This window comes from Metopolophium dirhodum, chromosome 1 (genome assembly GCF_019925205.1).
Source record: "Metopolophium dirhodum isolate CAU chromosome 1, ASM1992520v1, whole genome shotgun sequence".
In the NCBI taxonomy this organism is placed as follows: Eukaryota; Metazoa; Arthropoda; class Insecta; order Hemiptera; family Aphididae; genus Metopolophium; species Metopolophium dirhodum.
Window position 1 is genome coordinate 84,734,081 of NC_083560.1, and position 17,266 is coordinate 84,751,346.

The 17,266-nt window shown below is 28.9% G+C and overlaps 1 protein-coding gene across 2 annotated transcripts; it reads right to left on the bottom strand.

Annotated features, from left to right (window-relative positions):
- Nucleotides 1-835: 835 nt before the first annotated feature.
- On the bottom strand, nt 836-15,405 carry LOC132936253 (uncharacterized). 2 transcript variants are annotated; one of them, XM_061002944.1, is made up of 4 exons: nt 15,247-15,405; nt 11,260-11,376; nt 5,476-5,670; nt 836-1,573 (listed from the first exon to the last, which is right to left on the bottom strand). In XM_061002944.1, the coding sequence occupies exons 1-4, from the start codon at nt 15,341-15,343 to the stop codon at nt 1,380-1,382; spliced, it is 603 nt and encodes a 200-aa protein (XP_060858927.1). In that variant the 5' UTR covers nt 15,344-15,405; the 3' UTR covers nt 836-1,379. The 2 variants fall into 2 exon arrangements, with proteins under 2 accessions (XP_060858927.1, XP_060858929.1); XM_061002946.1 differs by lacking the exon at nt 836-1,573 and adding an exon at nt 1,580-5,235.
- Between the last annotated feature and the right edge of the window lie 1,861 nt (nt 15,406-17,266).

Here is a 17,266-nt window from a genome sequence, read left to right on the forward strand (position 1 = left end):
CATACCTTTGTCCTCATGGTGGGTACTTACGTCATATTTTATTCATCGCACAGTCATTTCGGGTTCAATTATGACGAACAATGGACAAAACAGGTATCCAGCGGTGTCATTTAATTAAATATGGAGTAGGTTATTGTTTGCAAACCAACTATACGCCGGTAATCGATTGAAGAATAATAAAATAATTTATTGTTTACAGTGTTTACACAGTTAATAACAAATTAAATAACATCAGTAATTTGTTTGCTAAACATCCAAATTCGATAAACTGCATATAGGCTTACCACTAACGCCAAATGTTATTATATTTCAATTATTGTCCAGAGCGACTTTTCGGATTGCGACCGCCTCTACACAATCGCGTTTGTGGTTTTATTGGGTTATCGGTTGAACACGAAATTATTATGTTTTTATAGTCTCCACAAATTCGTTAATTGGATATGACGCGTGGCGATGGTGTCGGGGCGATTGCCGAGGCCAGTGGATTTAACTGCACAACTATTACTGTCGTCAATCTTACACGTCCTAGATAAATTGAAAACGCGTTAAGAGCCAAATGGGTTTTATTTGGGTTTGGCATTAGTGAAAGCGTCTTATTAACGAGACAATAATAACATTAACTTGGGATTTTTCTAGGGACCTCGTGTGCTCCCTTACGTCCGGAAAATAATAATTCGTCATCGAATTTGTTGTATTGATTATATACTTAAAGCTATACTATCTAAACGTCTCGTATATTATGGATTTGATGTACGCAGACGACGTAGACGAGGGTGACACGTTCAGATCAAGTACCTAAGTTACCGAAGTGTCGTACACAATAATACAAATAATGATAATTAATAATAACAGTAATAATTTATTTTAATAATAGAAATAATGTTAATAGTAATAATAATAATAATAATAATAATAAATAATAACAAAAATGATCCTTAATACGAATATACAAAAATAATTAATTTTTAAGCGTAATCCCTTCGTTCAAATGTTCGGAAGGATTCAGCGATTAACAATATTTATAAAGTACGAGTAATGACTAGATAGATATACGATTACACAATAACACAGAACAATGTTTTTCCCGCAGCGCAAAATAATATTATTATAACAGTCGAAAAACTGTTGTAAACGTTTCGGGAAAACATTTACGATCGCATTGAAAAAAAAAGCGTCTTAGAAATATTTATCCGTAGACGCTTGCCGTGTTATATTATTGCCGTTTTAAGTCTTTTGCGATGGATTTAAAACATTTGTAAAAAAAAATTATAAAAATTTCCCGTGGAAATGACATCGAGGTGAGCATTTTGATCGGTGATAATTTTGACTGGGTGGCAAACTCAGTCGGGCCGGGAATTAACAACGGACGCCTCGGCCGCCTACCCGATGGACACCCGGACCCTGATCGGCCGTATTATTTCCTTGGGTGGCCGGCAGACGTTTCTTCCGGTTTCCGGGCAGCAAAGGTCCGGCAGGCAGTCCACGGTGGTCCGGCACTTCCGGGGGAACAGATCGTAACGCTTGGGCGGCGGCGGGCTGCACTGCAGGTACGGCGGCCTGCTGGACCGGAGGCCTGCGAACACGATCATCGTAATAGTATTGTCACCTGTCGATTCAGCGACCCGCGACTTATATTTCGTACCACGTGGTCGCTACATTTTAATGAAAAGAAACGCGGAAAAAAAAACAATAATTCGTCGGTACTTTATTGGGTACGATCGGTAGGTACCCAATGTCTTGGCGATTTTTCAAGTGTACGAAACGTACTCTCCTCTTTTTTTTTACGAAATTGTTGAAATTATGACGGCAGCAGCATATAGACAGACTCTAGGGGGGAGCCGTTGCTCAGTAATAATAGTGCAAGCCACATTGGATAATATCAGCCCCTTAAAAAAAAAGTTCAACCAAAGTCCGACTTTGTGCAGCTGGACGAGACAGACGAGTTGTTCTGTTTCATACAATATATATATATTTTTTTTAATCGTGAGCGATTTTAAAATACGAAAAATCTTACCGGAAAAACTATTTCAATTAAATATTTTCCGTAATTTTTCGGTAAATTGTGTTTTTTTCTAGTTTTTGTCATGTGAACGTATATTATGTCGTTGACGGAACAGTAATATTTTATAATAATTATTATTTTACAAACGGGAGATGGATAAAAGTATTTAGGAATTCGTTTCTATGAATTTAAACTAATAATACCATATAGAAAATTGATAAATATTTTCTATCCATTTCATCTTTCATCTAAAAGCGTTATGTCCCAAATATTTTATATTGACTAAGAACGTCATGATTTTATCAAAATCAAATATTGTAGAAAAAGTTTTTTTTTATAAAATTCAGAACATACAAGTTGTTCGTCCCCTTTTGAGATGCATTTGGTATCACAATTATTGTATTATATCATATTTTTTAAATTAGCTGTAATAGATGACCGAAAGCTTATAATATTATGCACTAAACAGTTTCGGAAAATTCTTTCCATAGTATTAAAAAAATTAATAAAATATAGCACATGCATTAAATAGAACTATATAATACGTGTAATTACCTATAGAGTACCTATTTGTAATAGTTCCACGACGTAATGTCTATTGTTGACTTTTTATAGATAAATGACAATGATATGTAAATAATTTCCGTGAGGTTTTGACATAGGTACGAATTGTGAATAGTAAGCCAAGAGTTAATTGTTTTGTTTATAATGAGTAATGACTAACGTCGTTATTTTAGGTGCTTAAAAAAGTTATGACCTCACGATTTTCATTGGGTACTGTGGCCGATTTACGTCCCTCTGCGAACGATGATTTTTAAGTCCCGACACGACGGTGGTTGATTTCACGGCAAAAAAAGTCGTTAAAACTGTTTTTATTTTTTTGATTGCATTTTTAGAACCGTATTTAGACCGTATATTTTAATTTATTATGTTCAAGTTAAGTCACATGCGTCAAGACTCGGTAGTATACATAGGTTAGCATTTTAGGGTTCATTCGAGAGTATTGCTAAAAATAGTTTATTAGGAATTAAATAGATATTGCCATATCGGTCACTATAATTCCTTATTTTGGCGGCTTAATTGTTTTTCATTGTAGTCTGACTTGACTTACTATTATTATTATAATAATTATTACAACTATTATTATTTATTCTAAAAGTTGAGGACTCTTGTTCAACAATAGATAATAGTTCTTTAGTATCTAATAACTAATAAGATTACAGTGAAAGCCTGGTGATGGTGTGCAAAATTGTTGTAGTTCAAAACAGAACAAACGTGTATGCGTATACGTTGAACGCGAGTTTTTATGTTTTGTAATTTAGCTATATATCTTTATATATAATTTAATTTGATTTCAAAAAGTCATAAATGGTATTAAAATATTTCAGTTTTGATCTATTCTATATTATAATGTTTTGAATTGAAATTGTCTTTCGATTTTAACCCCCATAGTTAGGATGTACCTACCTAAAGTCCTAAACTGAAACATACCTACAATTGATATATGATATTGATATACGTAACAGGAATCAAAGAAGAAAATTCGATCGATCACTTTTAATTTATCTCTATTTTAGTCTAACGCACTGAATTCCTTAAAGGTTTAGTAGTACTATTTACTTAAAACTGAATCAATAATTTTTTTTTTCAAATGAGAGGAAACTTACATCTTTCAACTTAATATAAATAATTTGAATATATAGAATTATTCCAATAAGAAAGTTCGCCGATATTGAAACAAACAAAACTATTTTGAAAATAATTATGAAAGGTTCTAAAATATGCGTTTATACAAACTTTGTAGTACAATGTATACCTAATTAGTATTTTAAGAAAAGGTTTTTATTTTATTTACTTTAAAAAAAATTGCCTTAGTCAAAATGTGGATATTATACCATAGAAAGTAATAAAGTACAAGCAAATAACTACCCGGCTAATGGCTAGTCATTTTATTTTATTGTGATTAAACAAAACATAATATCTTTAAAAAAAATTCTTATATTACAGAATGTTGTGTAATAAATATTATCACATTTTTGTTAGATGTATATTATTATTTAATAATATTTTACATTTATTTGATATTTATTTTATCATGAACACTAATAGATCTTACTATATTAGTTCATTATTTTTATATATTGTTTCTGGTTACTGGGAGAAATATTATGGATACTTAAAATAATAAGTGTTTTAGAAATATTATCGCATCTGTTCAAAGTTTTACATTTCCTGGGTTAAATTGTAATAAATAATAATTTATAATAATGTCTTTGATGTTTCTTAAATATCATATACCTAGGTATACTCAGGTGCAGTGCTTTTCGAAAATATGGATTCATAATAAACTTTATGTCAAAGTTTGAAAATGGAAATAGAGCTTTATTTAATTTAAATTGGATTTAATAGTGGGTAAATGCCGTTACTCAGTTATCGTTTGTATAGAAATGTAATTAGTATCAAAGTTCTAACGGTCTAATGCAGCACTCCATTTATAACAGGTATTATACAGCATGAGAGAATATTACAATACCGACTAATTTATTGTAAGTACTTATTACTCAGTTTTTATTCATTTTATTTTCATTGATATAGTTGAGAAATTTTAAGTACACGATTTAGAAAATGTAATATTTTTTTAATTATTTTTTAAAATAAAATGTCGCTTGATAATTAAACGACATTTTAGTAATTAGTAATTATTACTTGCATGTATAATATTGTGTAAATATTTCATTTGTATTTTTTTTTTAGGCTTTCAGTCAAGGTTTGGTCAAGAAGTTCTTTATAATTATTAAATTTTTATGAACATTTGTGCACTATATCCATCTCGTCCTTCAATTAGGTTTACATTTTTTTAAATTCCCAACTAAGTGAGCAATATACTCTTTGAAATTATAAAAAAGAATAAATCACATATTTAAAAATGTAATTATTTAAGTTAAAGCATTGATAATATATCAAGACATTTAATATCTTTCATCGTTGTTAAGGTATATTTTATAAAAATGTATGTAAAAATACAATTTATTTTTGCAATAAATTTAATTTATTTTATAACAACAAGTCAAAATGAATAATGTATTTTGAAATTTAAGAAGTATAATATAACACTTGATATTTTTGTATCTGATTGGTGTAATGTCAAAGTGCAGTAATATAAACAGTGCTTTTCTCGTGTCCCTTTTACTGCGGTTGAACTTCTGGCAGTATTAGTCGAGTAGGTACTAAAACTAATCAAAAATACATATTAAAAAATATGTCGATGTATGTATATATATATATATTATTTATTATTTCGTTGTAATGTAAATATATGGCCATTTTGGAGAAATTGTACGTGTCAGTTTGAGATTGTTCTGAATTTATTATTTAACATACAATCAAACGTTTATCAAGTATAATTACATCAACGTTTTATCAGTTTTGAAAATATATTGTATAAACATAATAATACGTATGAATGTACTTACTTTTTGTAATGGTCTTCATTAAATCATTTCGCCAACTTGGCAAAGGAATTCGACAATATTTCTGACCGTTGAGTCCACCATATCCACAACATATCCTTGGCCAGCAGTCTCTATCAGTGTCACATTTCTGCCGAGGGAAAATCGGGGGTAGTTCGAATCCGGGACACGATTTATTGGTCAGTTGAAAAATATTTGCTGAAATGAACCCACACGTGAAATAATGTAACATTGATAATAATAATAATTAAAACAGTTTATGGTTCAGATTAATTATTAGTTGTCATTATTAAAGATAATAAATCCATAAAGATAATAATGTTGTCGTTGAACAGTCTATACATTTTGTGAGGAAAGTGAGAGCTATTGGAATTTGTATTTCATTTAATTTTAAATTAATATTCATTTCTGTTCACGTTGAAGTACCGTCACTAGACGGTTCTTCCTCCAAGCCTTTGAGCTTTTTTTTTAAATGTAAATAAATTAATGTAATCACTTATACTTATTGCACCACATACGTAGAATTTTCGAAATAATAAAAAGACACTTATTTCAAAGTCCATAGTTAAAAACGAATAGTTTTTGATAACTTGTTTTAAATAATATGTGTAGTTGAGTTTTGGTAAAAGTGTATTCAATAACAGACAAATAATAAGAAAAAAAAATATTGTAAAAATGTCGAATGTCAAATTATATTATTGGAAACAGCTCTAGAGTGCTTATTTTTTGAATATTCTTTATAATTTAAAACGATGGAAGCACCGACGGTAATTCTATGGAAACATTTCCACTTTTTATACCATATTTGAAATTTGTTTAAAAAATATTTTTACAGTATTATGTTGTTATAAATCAATACATCTTATCTATAATGTGATATAAAAAGGATAATTGAAAAAAAATAATATCCTACCATTGATCCGGGTTTTTTTTTACTAGAGGGTGAATAATATGTTACAATGTTGTTATTATTATTATTTTTATTTGTTATCTGAGTAGGTATTACTGCAAGGCCAAGTTTTAAGATGCCTAAGGTAAAGAACGACTCAAACGTGTTAAATATATTTAAATTTGTAACCACTAACTAAGTATAATATGGACATCAGAATACTTTAGCTGTTCTAATTATTAAAAAAACAAACATTTATTAGACTGGGTTTATGTTAAGAGGACGCCACACCCGCATGTGTTGTATCCGTCTTACAAATGTACGACAGAGCAAAAACTGTTTTCCACGAGACAATCTTACTCCCTCCGTATTTATAGTAGAATTACCGAAATTCCACAACGCATAGGGAAGAACATTATCTGTGTCGTAGTTTTTTTTTTATTATTTGGATAATATAAATACATTTAAAGTTGTATGCAGTTTGAAAAGAATAGTTTTTTTTTGTTTCATTTAATTATTTAAAATTATTGGTTACTGCGATTAAAAAAAAAAAATAATAAAAACACTACTACACAGATAAAGTTTTTCTCTATACGTCGTAGAGTTTTGGTAACTCTACTACAACTATATAGAGATTAAAATTGTCTCTCGCAAAACAGTTTTCGCTATTTCGTACATTTGTAAGACGGAGGCAACACGTCATGCGGGTGTGACGTCCTCATAAAAAAAATATTTTGAACTGCGAATGCATGAAAAGTATAGTATTCATCACCTCGATATATTGATTATTGGTTTATATTTGATATTATTATGTGAGCACAATGATTCTATTGATTATAATGATTCAAATATCTATTAATGTACGATTGTGATTTATAATTTTAGTACATAGTGATCTCAATTTATTTATTTAAAAATCGAACAAATTAATCATCTCTACATTGCATTTTTAATATATTATTATTATGTACTTTATCCTTATTTGATATAACTTCAATTTCAATAACTCTTTTAGTATTAATGATTGTTGGTTGATTCACCCTACCAATAAAAGTTATACTAAGAAGTAAGAACACGATTTAAAGAGTATTTTTAGTATTAACTTGATAATAGTTTTAATGAAATGTTTTGAAAACAATATTTGTCAATAACATCAGAATAGATATTAGTTAACTAAAACATTTTTTTTTCATAAAATATCATTTAAATAAATTATGTATTAAAAATAATATACTGGAAATATACAACAACAGACAGTTGAAACTGTCTTGTAAGCTTACTTATTTTACAAGTAAATTGAAAGTAGAATTTACTATAATATTCAGAACAGTAGTAAATAAGCTTGTTTTTAGTATATTTTCTCAGATATTAATATTGAAGGTAGTAAAAATGATCCAAAAGTTCCATACAATTAATATATTAATGTTGAAAACAGATTTGACTTTCGAAGCAACGTTTGTAAGCTTTTAGTAGTTTCTGATAAAACAAAAAAAATTCTGCAAGACCTATTGAAATTTATGATATATAAAAAGTTATAACCTCGTTGTAAAGAAAATGTATGAATTTAACATAAAGTAACAATAATTTTATTCTAATTATATATTTTCATAACATTGTTCATGTCGAAATGTGATAGGATTTAGTGATACTTTTACTACCTTTATTCGATCACTTAAACTTTATATGGTTTTAAATTATTTAAAAAAAATCCAAAATACACTTGATCACGAAATATTTAATTGAAAATTGTATTTTTGTCGGTAGTTTAATAAAGATACGTCAAACGTATTTATAAATATTAACCTTAACATTCATGATTTAAAAGTATAAAACATGCAATCAATCATGATCAGTGGCATACGGTTTAACAGTATTTGGTTTTTGTAGTTGTTGTTAGATTGATCTATCCTATCATTCGGCCAGTTATGAAAAAGAATTTTTATTGGCAATACTCAATTTACAAGTGTACAATGTACATATGTCAAATTAATAATGTATACATAAGTAATTACTAAGTTTCATTTTATAGTAACAATTTAAATGATCAACGATTTGTATTCAGTTGAAAAACGTTGCTATATTATTAAGCGTGCAACATTTATTACCAGTGCGGTCTGACATAATATTATTCAAGCCAATAATTTTTAATTAACAAATGTCTGTACATCGGGAAAAAAATAAATATTTATTACAACGAAATAATTAATTATACCTAGGAAATGTGATATGTACAAAGTTAATATTATTATAACGTTCGATAAAAATATTAAATAAAATATAATAAACTAGCATACGATTACCAATACATATTTTGGCATGACGTAATCAATAATTAATTTTTGTAATATATGATAGGCTGTGCTGAAAGCAAGTCAGCTGTAGTTGAGTTAAGTTTCTGGTTGTATTGTGTAGGCCAGAGCAATTTCCGGACCCAGTGGTGATAATCTGATATGTTGATTGATAAAACGAAGTTTAGCTGGCAATAAATATTAATACCACTTATAATGACTTTATTGTTTCGTTGCACAATTAAAACTTTTTATTTTTGTTTAAAATATTAAAATAATAATTAAATGTGTGGATAATAATATAATCCTTAATGTCTTAATATAAGTTTAAACTAACAGAGAGGTTTTTTATGAAATTTTTTAAGGTTTCTCAAAAATGAATCCCTGGAAAAAAAAACCAGTAAAGTAGAACCATACTATTATTGTAAAAACAATAGTTTCTTGTTTTATTTATTTCATACACAATCCAAAACTATAAAACTACTGGTACATAGCAAAGCTAGGAAAGGATGTAAATATATTTTTATTAATTTATGACAAGGGTATGATAAAAAAATAAGTTAATCAGATGTATTATTATTATTATTTATAATTTAATTTTGAGCAAATAATTAAATAATGAAGCCTGTTGAATTTCGTAAAATATTTGGTTATTATTCAACAAAATGTAACTAGTTAAAAATTAATTATAATGTATCGTTTGTTAACTCAATACGTTGAATAAAACGTGTGTTTACAAATTATATTCAGTATGTATAAGGAGAAACGAGCAAATTAAAATTTACGGATTCCTTACTTAAATTATGTATATTACTTAAATTAAATTCAAACGAAATATGAACAAATGTTACATGCACTTTAGGCATACGAATGGGAAAACCTATTAAATAAAGAAAATCGAAATCCCATTATATTTTATGCTTTTAGTTGAAATTATTTCTTAAATAATATGTAAGTGCACGTCATCACCTATATAGACGTGTTAACATTTTAAAAGTTTTTTTTTTAAATGGTTTAAAGTTTTGTATTTTGGAAAAAAAAAGTTAGCACAGTTTATACAGACAAATAATTACCATTTGTTCGAACCACTATATTCTTACAAGTACTATCAGTCACATTTAACACAAACATATTATTATTGAGTACCTACTTACAGAGAACAAACGGTTTGTGATACTTGGACTATATATTTTTGAACTCCATAGCCCAGGTGAAAAATACTTTATATAAAACCGTATAAGTTGAATTCCAAAACATTTCCTGTATGCGCGCATAAAGGATATCGAAAGTAAAATAAAATGAATGGCACAAAAAAAATATGCCCCTAAAAGAAAAAGGCTTACAATAGTGAAGAAGTGAGGGACCAGATTTCCGTTTTTTTCTTACACTGAAAACTACGTTACCATTGAACACTGGAAGATGGATATATCGGTGAAAATTTGCGATAAAAAAAAGTGAGTGAAATAAGTGAAATGCTAAAGACGGGGTTGACACGATGGATGGGGAGGGGGGCAGGGGATCGTTTGGTCATGATAGATCAAAAGGTGACGGCAGCTGTCACAACAAAAAAAAATCGCTGAAAGTTCACGTGAATTCCGCGGACTTGTGAAATCTAACTATGCGTATATTATGTCGATAAAATAAAACTTTTCAAAGCTCATAGAATATTTACGAGTCTATTGTGAACCAACCGACAATAGTGAGGGCAAGATGACTTACCTTAGATTGTACATACAAAAAAAAAACAAGTTCGAGATCACATATTATTATTACGTTGCAGATTTATTGCTTTTTAGGACACGTAAAAATATTCATTTGATATAATATTATCGACAGTGGCACAATGTTATGAAATTTTTATTTAGATACATTCATAATATTATGAGAAAGGTAGACAGAATTATTTCAGTCAGTAAACTAATAAAAACCCCTAGAGCACATTGAGTTTAATAAAAAAATTTTGATTTACAATGTAATTAATTAATGTTCTAACCATTAATAGTATAACAATACAATTTTATGTTTAACGATCAGCCTTGGTAACATAAACATGGTATGTTGTTCCAATTCCATTGATATCATATTTTCAAAATATTTCAAAATAAATTAATTTTATTCTTCAAAGTTCTATCTACAGTAGAGGGCTTTTTAATTTGTTAACTTAAAAATACTCATGCTAAAATGTTCACTCTTCATCGTATATTTTAGTTACAATATAAAATGATAAAATGTGGATAGCGCAAGGTTTTTTAAAGATAAATATATCATATTTTAAGTAAAAACTATTTGGATTGATTCTGCGTGATGTCTACTAAAAAAATTAGAAATCTGGACAAATTTACTCAGTTTGAGTGTGTGGAACAGAATGTACATCGTTGCAAATTCATTATTTTAATAGTTGTTTTGTACCTTTGTAAGTTGACTGGGGTCAATATAGGTACATAGTTTCTTTAAAATGTTTTCAAACTAATGGGTTTTACCTGGAAAATGACACGGACTTTCAAATCTTCTTAGACAACTACGGGAAAAATAAGAAAGTGGTTTTTGGCGGACGGTTTTTTAGGAATATTATTATTCGCTGGGACGGCGGGCGCGGGGTAGCTTACGTACGTTTCTTGGTGGTTGTCCAACTCGACGACGGGACGACGTCTTGTCCGTCTGGTTCGCATCTACCTCCGTCGCAACTGAGGTCCACATCCTCCAGGCTATTGATTAATGCGTCGTCATCTGTAACACGCAAAACACGAAATATAATAATGAAAAAAAAAAAAAAAAAACAGTAATAATGAGAAAATCCAAAATAGTAAGTCCCCGGACTTAGACAATGTCCGAGCATTTTGAGCAGAAATGTATCATTTTAAAACTGTATTTGGCCTTTTGCCCGAATTCCTGAGGAAATTAAACATTTTATCGAGTCTTATAATGTATGTTTTTAAAAGGATCTTAGTAGGAGTGTTGTCAATGTCTTATAATTCTGTACTTAGAAGTTATCAGGAGAATATTTAGTTATGAAATGAATATTATACTGTGGGAACCCAGACAAAAAAACGGGACAGTTCATTTTTTTCTGATTAAATAACCTTCATTGATATTGTCTGTAGTACCTACTAGGTATGGTTACTTATTTAAATGTACTTAATCTATATAATAATCGATCTTCGAAGCATCAATCGAGGACGGCTGCACTGATTTGGCTCGTTTTTTTTATTATGTTACAAATGAGATTTTAATGAAAAGATAAATTGGAAAATTTGGGAAGAACTGAAAGGCTGTTTTTCAATGAGATATTGTATGGATATAAATGGTTGCTGTATGTTATATAATATTATATGATTGATCGGGCATAATAATTTAAACTTATAATTTTGATATTTGGTCACTATATCTATATTTAACCCGTGTTGGTTTATCCGAAGCTAATGGACTCAAAAACTACTGTACCGATTTCAATGAAAAGTTTTACCAATAGATTCTTTGAGACTCGGAAGGTGCTTATAGCTTATGATATCAACCCCTATAGGTAGCTAAAAGGTAGCTTACATATGAACTTTTTCAGCTCTCGAAAAAATAATATGTATTTTTGTTAATTTATGTGGTTACATTACTATTATAATTAATCGATATACCTATGGTATGAACATTTAAAAATAATATATTCATAAAATAGCAACGCTGGGTGGGAAAGCTTGAAACACTAACAACAAATTTATAAATCTGGTAATTATCATCATACTATGTATTGTTGTGTTATAAAAATACAAATTGCATAGACATTGGTGTAAGTGACTTAAATTAATAATTTGAATGATAATTTTTAACAATGATTAAAATTAAGTGCTTTAAACTTTTCTTTATTTTATTTTCACAAAATCATTAATTCGATTTTTTTAATTAAGTTTTCCTAAAAAGTTGGTGTATTGATAAACGTAGCACGCTAATCTATATTTTCTTCTTTAAAGAAAATTTATGTATCATAAATAATATGACGTAGGTATTAATAAGTAACCATTAATTGTAATTTTGATTACATTAAATTGAAATTTTTACGTTTTATTCGTTTCTATGGTAATAAACAAAGTGTTAATCAAAATCGATTGGAAAATAAAAAAATCTGTCCCAGCCCAAAAACATATTTATGTTGATTTCTCTCTGTCCGTAGAATTACGCAATCTATTTGTATGTGTTTTAAATAAGAAAATGATTTCGTATTACTCCAGTTTGTTATCACACCAATAAAATATTTCAACATTACTTTCTTTTACTTCTTTAATATTTTATACATTCAATTTTCCTGACTGAACATTTTTGAATTAACTGGTTTCTTTTTTAAGAACTTTAAAATATTTTTAAAACTAAGCACGTATAAAAAATTTTAAGAAGTTCAGTTGCTTCATTTTTAATTTATTGATAACTTAATGGCTTTAATTTTCGAAATAAAGCCAAATCGATTGTACATAATATACGAATTCATAGGTAGGTCATCGCTTATTTAAGTTTTCGATAATATTGTTACGATCGACTCACCAAGGCGCTCAGTGATTTCAATATTAGAAAAATGAAGTTCTATAACACTAACCGTTTTAATTGGTATTACGTGTAAATTCAAATAAAACACATTCTTCAGTATTATTACTTTTAATTAGTTAAAAAAAATGCTTCCCACTCAGCCACCCCGAATCCTAATCTACAACATAGTATGACAACAATTACAAACTATAATGGAAATAGTATTGATCAATGGTTTTTTCAGTGGTTGCTGTCAGTTGTGACAGTTTGTCGTCATTGATTTATTCTAGTAATACTGTATGGACTTTGGAAAAACGGAGGTCTCGACCAGAAAGACCGTATAATAAGATAAAATGTGTAAGAGATTGTTTTTTTTTCAGAAATATGATTTTTTTCTGAAAATATATTTATTTTTTCAATTATTTGCTATCAATTATAATTTTTCAATTCGTGGCTGGACATTTCTCAATATGAGATACCACCTAACGTCAAACCTAAACTCAGTGTCTACAAACATGTAAAAAAAAGAAACATTTCATGAATAATTAAGATTATATCTATAATATTGATGACTAGTAACGAAAAAAAAGGTTAAAGACATTAGACAGCAGATAAGAAATGATAACACAATAACACGACGTGGAATTTGTTCAAAAAAAAAAAAAAAAATAATAAAAAAACAGACTAGATAACTGCACGAATAACTCAATGAGGAGTCATCATTAGACACCATAGTTGACTGCAGTTAATGAAATATAAAATTTGTATTTTTACACAATATTAAAACAAAAATAATTTAACTATAACAATAATATTATAATTTATAACTGATATTATATAATTAAATGCCTAATAATGTGGCTAATATGTCAATATTAGGTAGGGCGTTGATATAAATGTTCTAAAAAAAACCAAAAATCCTTAACAAAAAAAAATTATTTACTAAACTATAATAATATTACAAAACTTTATAAAATGTGTTAAAAAATGCCCTGACCAATGAAACAATTTTTTATCAGGTTGATTAATATAATATAAAATTTAGGTAATAGTACGTTATATTTTGTGTTTAATTATAGTATTGGAAAATCAGATACTGTTTGGTATTTTAAAACGAAAAACTTCGATGGTTATCGATAAGTGTTAATTTGTATCTTGAAAAACTTCGTTTCACGTAAACTGAAGTCTTACGAGCGAACATAATACGTAATAAAAATAGAAATATCAGTAAATAAATTAATTAAAATTTTTTTTTAAGGAATTTAAACTAAGTTTTCATAACATTTTATTTATTCTTAAACCATGAAAATATAATAAAAATGCCAAAAAATGCTCTAAAAATCAAAATAGTAGAAAAAAAAATACAAAATAAAAGTCAACATTTTAATTTTCTGATGAACGACACGAATTTCGCGCTTAGAAAGCAATGTCATAGAAAATTCAGAAAAAATGTCATTTCCATATAAATCCACGTTATCCCTAGCCTTTAATCTTTGTTTAAAAATTACATTTCCCATTGGCTTCGTCGGTTCGATATGGTTATGATGTAATCAAAACTAAAAATATATGCCATGTTTAAACACCAGATTAGTAATTATTTTTAAGAATTTTTACTTTGTTAAGTTATGTTTTGAAATTTTAAATGTAGGCATAATAACTAAGAATATTTGTTAACCAAGGTAACCCTGGACCTCCGTAAAGGCCAGTAAAGGCCTTTCGATAAAAAATTAAATCAAATCATGAAAATAAAACGAAATAATGTTGACGTAAAATATTATCATGTGAAAATACGCTCTACTTTGATTCTTGGCGTTTTTTGTAAAGAAAAAAAAATTTTAATGATCTTGAATGAGCGTAGATAACTGCCCGATAACAGATGGTAGGTACCGAAATATTATGGTCACGCGCACTACGCGTCACCCGTCGTGATAATCAAATTTTTTTTATTAATCGGAGGAGGTGCGCAACGATGTGAGAGTTTGACTTCTTGCCCCGCGACCGATTTCCCGCGATTTTCCACCGCGGAGGAGACGATGATGACAGCAAAATGGTTATAAAAACGACGAATAAAAAATATTGTGTGTACCGTACCGTTTTTTGGTCGAATTTCAGGTCCGTTTTTCGCACCAACCGCGGCCCGGACGGCCGGCAGCAAGAGCAGCATGGATAAGACGAACCGGTGGCGCATAGTGTCTGAGTATTCGGATGTCACTGCCGGTAATCGCACGTGCACACGCACGACTCGTCGGCCCTCGGCGGTTACCTTTCCCTCCACCCGGTCGCGACCGAACGCAACAACAACCATAATAACATTATAATAATAATAATTATTATTATTATTATTATGTATCGTGTATCGTATATTATTGTGTATCGTCGTCGAAAAACGAGACGTCATGATCGTTGTTTTTTTTTTTCAGTTACCTATTCGGCAAATATTTACGTGTTTTTGAAAAAGTGTTGTGTTTGCACCTAGAGAATTTCAGGTCGTTGTTACGACACGTTTAAAAGTTTTTATTTTTTTTACTGCTGTTCAAAGTTATTTATAAATGAGACAACACACACTTTTTAATTCATTTTCCGAAGCAAAGTAATACATAATTATATTGTTCCGAAAGTTTTGATGCACACAAATCGAATATCGATTACAGCTGGTGTAAGTGTTTAAATATCTGCAGATGGGCGAAGCAGAGTGGCACTGCAGGGACATCCCGCAAAATGTTAATGATGCATTCTACTCCACTCATCATCTAAAAATGTAAACACTTTTGACTGTAGTGATTTGAAATTCGATTTTTATAATTGTTTATCTTTAGAAAAATAGTTCGCTTGGGAATAGGGAATTAAAAATCGTCTGTTTTTTTTCTTAACGATATTTCGTTTTGAAATGAATTGAAAAACTTCAAAAAATATTTTTCAACAACACAAATTACATTCGACTAGTAACTGTTTACTGATAAAAAAATCACCTTGTATATCATTATACACCGCGCGTATACATTTCGAAGTCATGCATTATTCGTAACGCACTGCATTGGTAAGGTATACACGGTATTTACCACTGGCGGTGGGAGCGATCAGGGTTAGACAAAACTACAACCGAAGTTGTGTCTCTACCGGGCTATACTAGCCGTGGGTCGCGGTCATCAAGCGGCTTATTCAAGGGAAAACGGTAATTTACACTATCACAGCTGCAGCAGGTAGTTGAAAATTTGATTTGTGGTCTGTGTCGAATTGTACCAGAGATTCCAATAAATATAGTATTTACATTTTCAATTTTCACCATATAACTGATAATATTTGATAGTTTATATCGATATAATTATAAATTTATAAAAACTAAAATATATATATGTGCGTATATAATTAATTTTCCCCACTCTCTGAACATTGCCATGACGACGATGAGTTTCCATCAAAATGTATCTTTCTTTTTTACATCAACACTCGTTTCCTCAAAATGAGATATTGACCATATTTTCACCAATATACCGTATAAAGTATATTTAAAAACAATCAAATATTGAAAAAAAGGTATAATTATGTAACGCATCCTAATAAAATAATTTTTATATTGTAAGTATAATATTAAGAAAAATTTTACTTATAATACTTAGCACTGTTACTCTCGACGTCGCGCGTCGTGAGTTGGTTGAATACAATATTATAATATATAATATATTATTATAGACAATAAAACATTTGTAATAAGTAAATAATAATTTTTTTTTAATATAACAATATATATTTTAACGTATATTTTTTTAAAATAAAAATAGATGGATGGGTATATCATAAGGTGTACCTACTTTTTTTTACTTGTAGAATATAAGTTGCAATAATCGTTCGTTAAATATAACATTTATAATTGTGCAACAATAAAGTATGTTCTTAATAAATATAAAAACATAAAATATGAACGTGGGTATGTAATTAGTTGAACTTTTTTTTCTAATTGTAGTATATATGAATATTATATATGTTTGTTTTAAATATAGTGAGACATAGGTGTTCCAAAATGTCTGTTAAATTTTGTTATGTTAGCTATGAAAAGTAATTTTTTTATGAATTTTCGATTGAAAAATAAATAGAACTTCAGACCATTACAAAA

Bases quoted from the DNA above. Each gene is read 5' to 3' on its own strand.
- LOC132936253 (XM_061002944.1), bottom strand. From the start codon at position 15,343: ATGCGCCACCGGTTCGTCTTATCCATGCTGCTCTTGCTGCCGGCCGTC. The intron at 11,377-15,246 runs GTACGGTACACA...TGCGTGTTACAG, and splicing joins TGAAATTCGACCAAAAAACG to ATGACGACGCATTAATCAAT. The intron at 5,671-11,259 runs GTACGTAAGCTA...GGTTCATTTCAG, and splicing joins TTGGACAACCACCAAGAAAC to CAAATATTTTTCAACTGACC.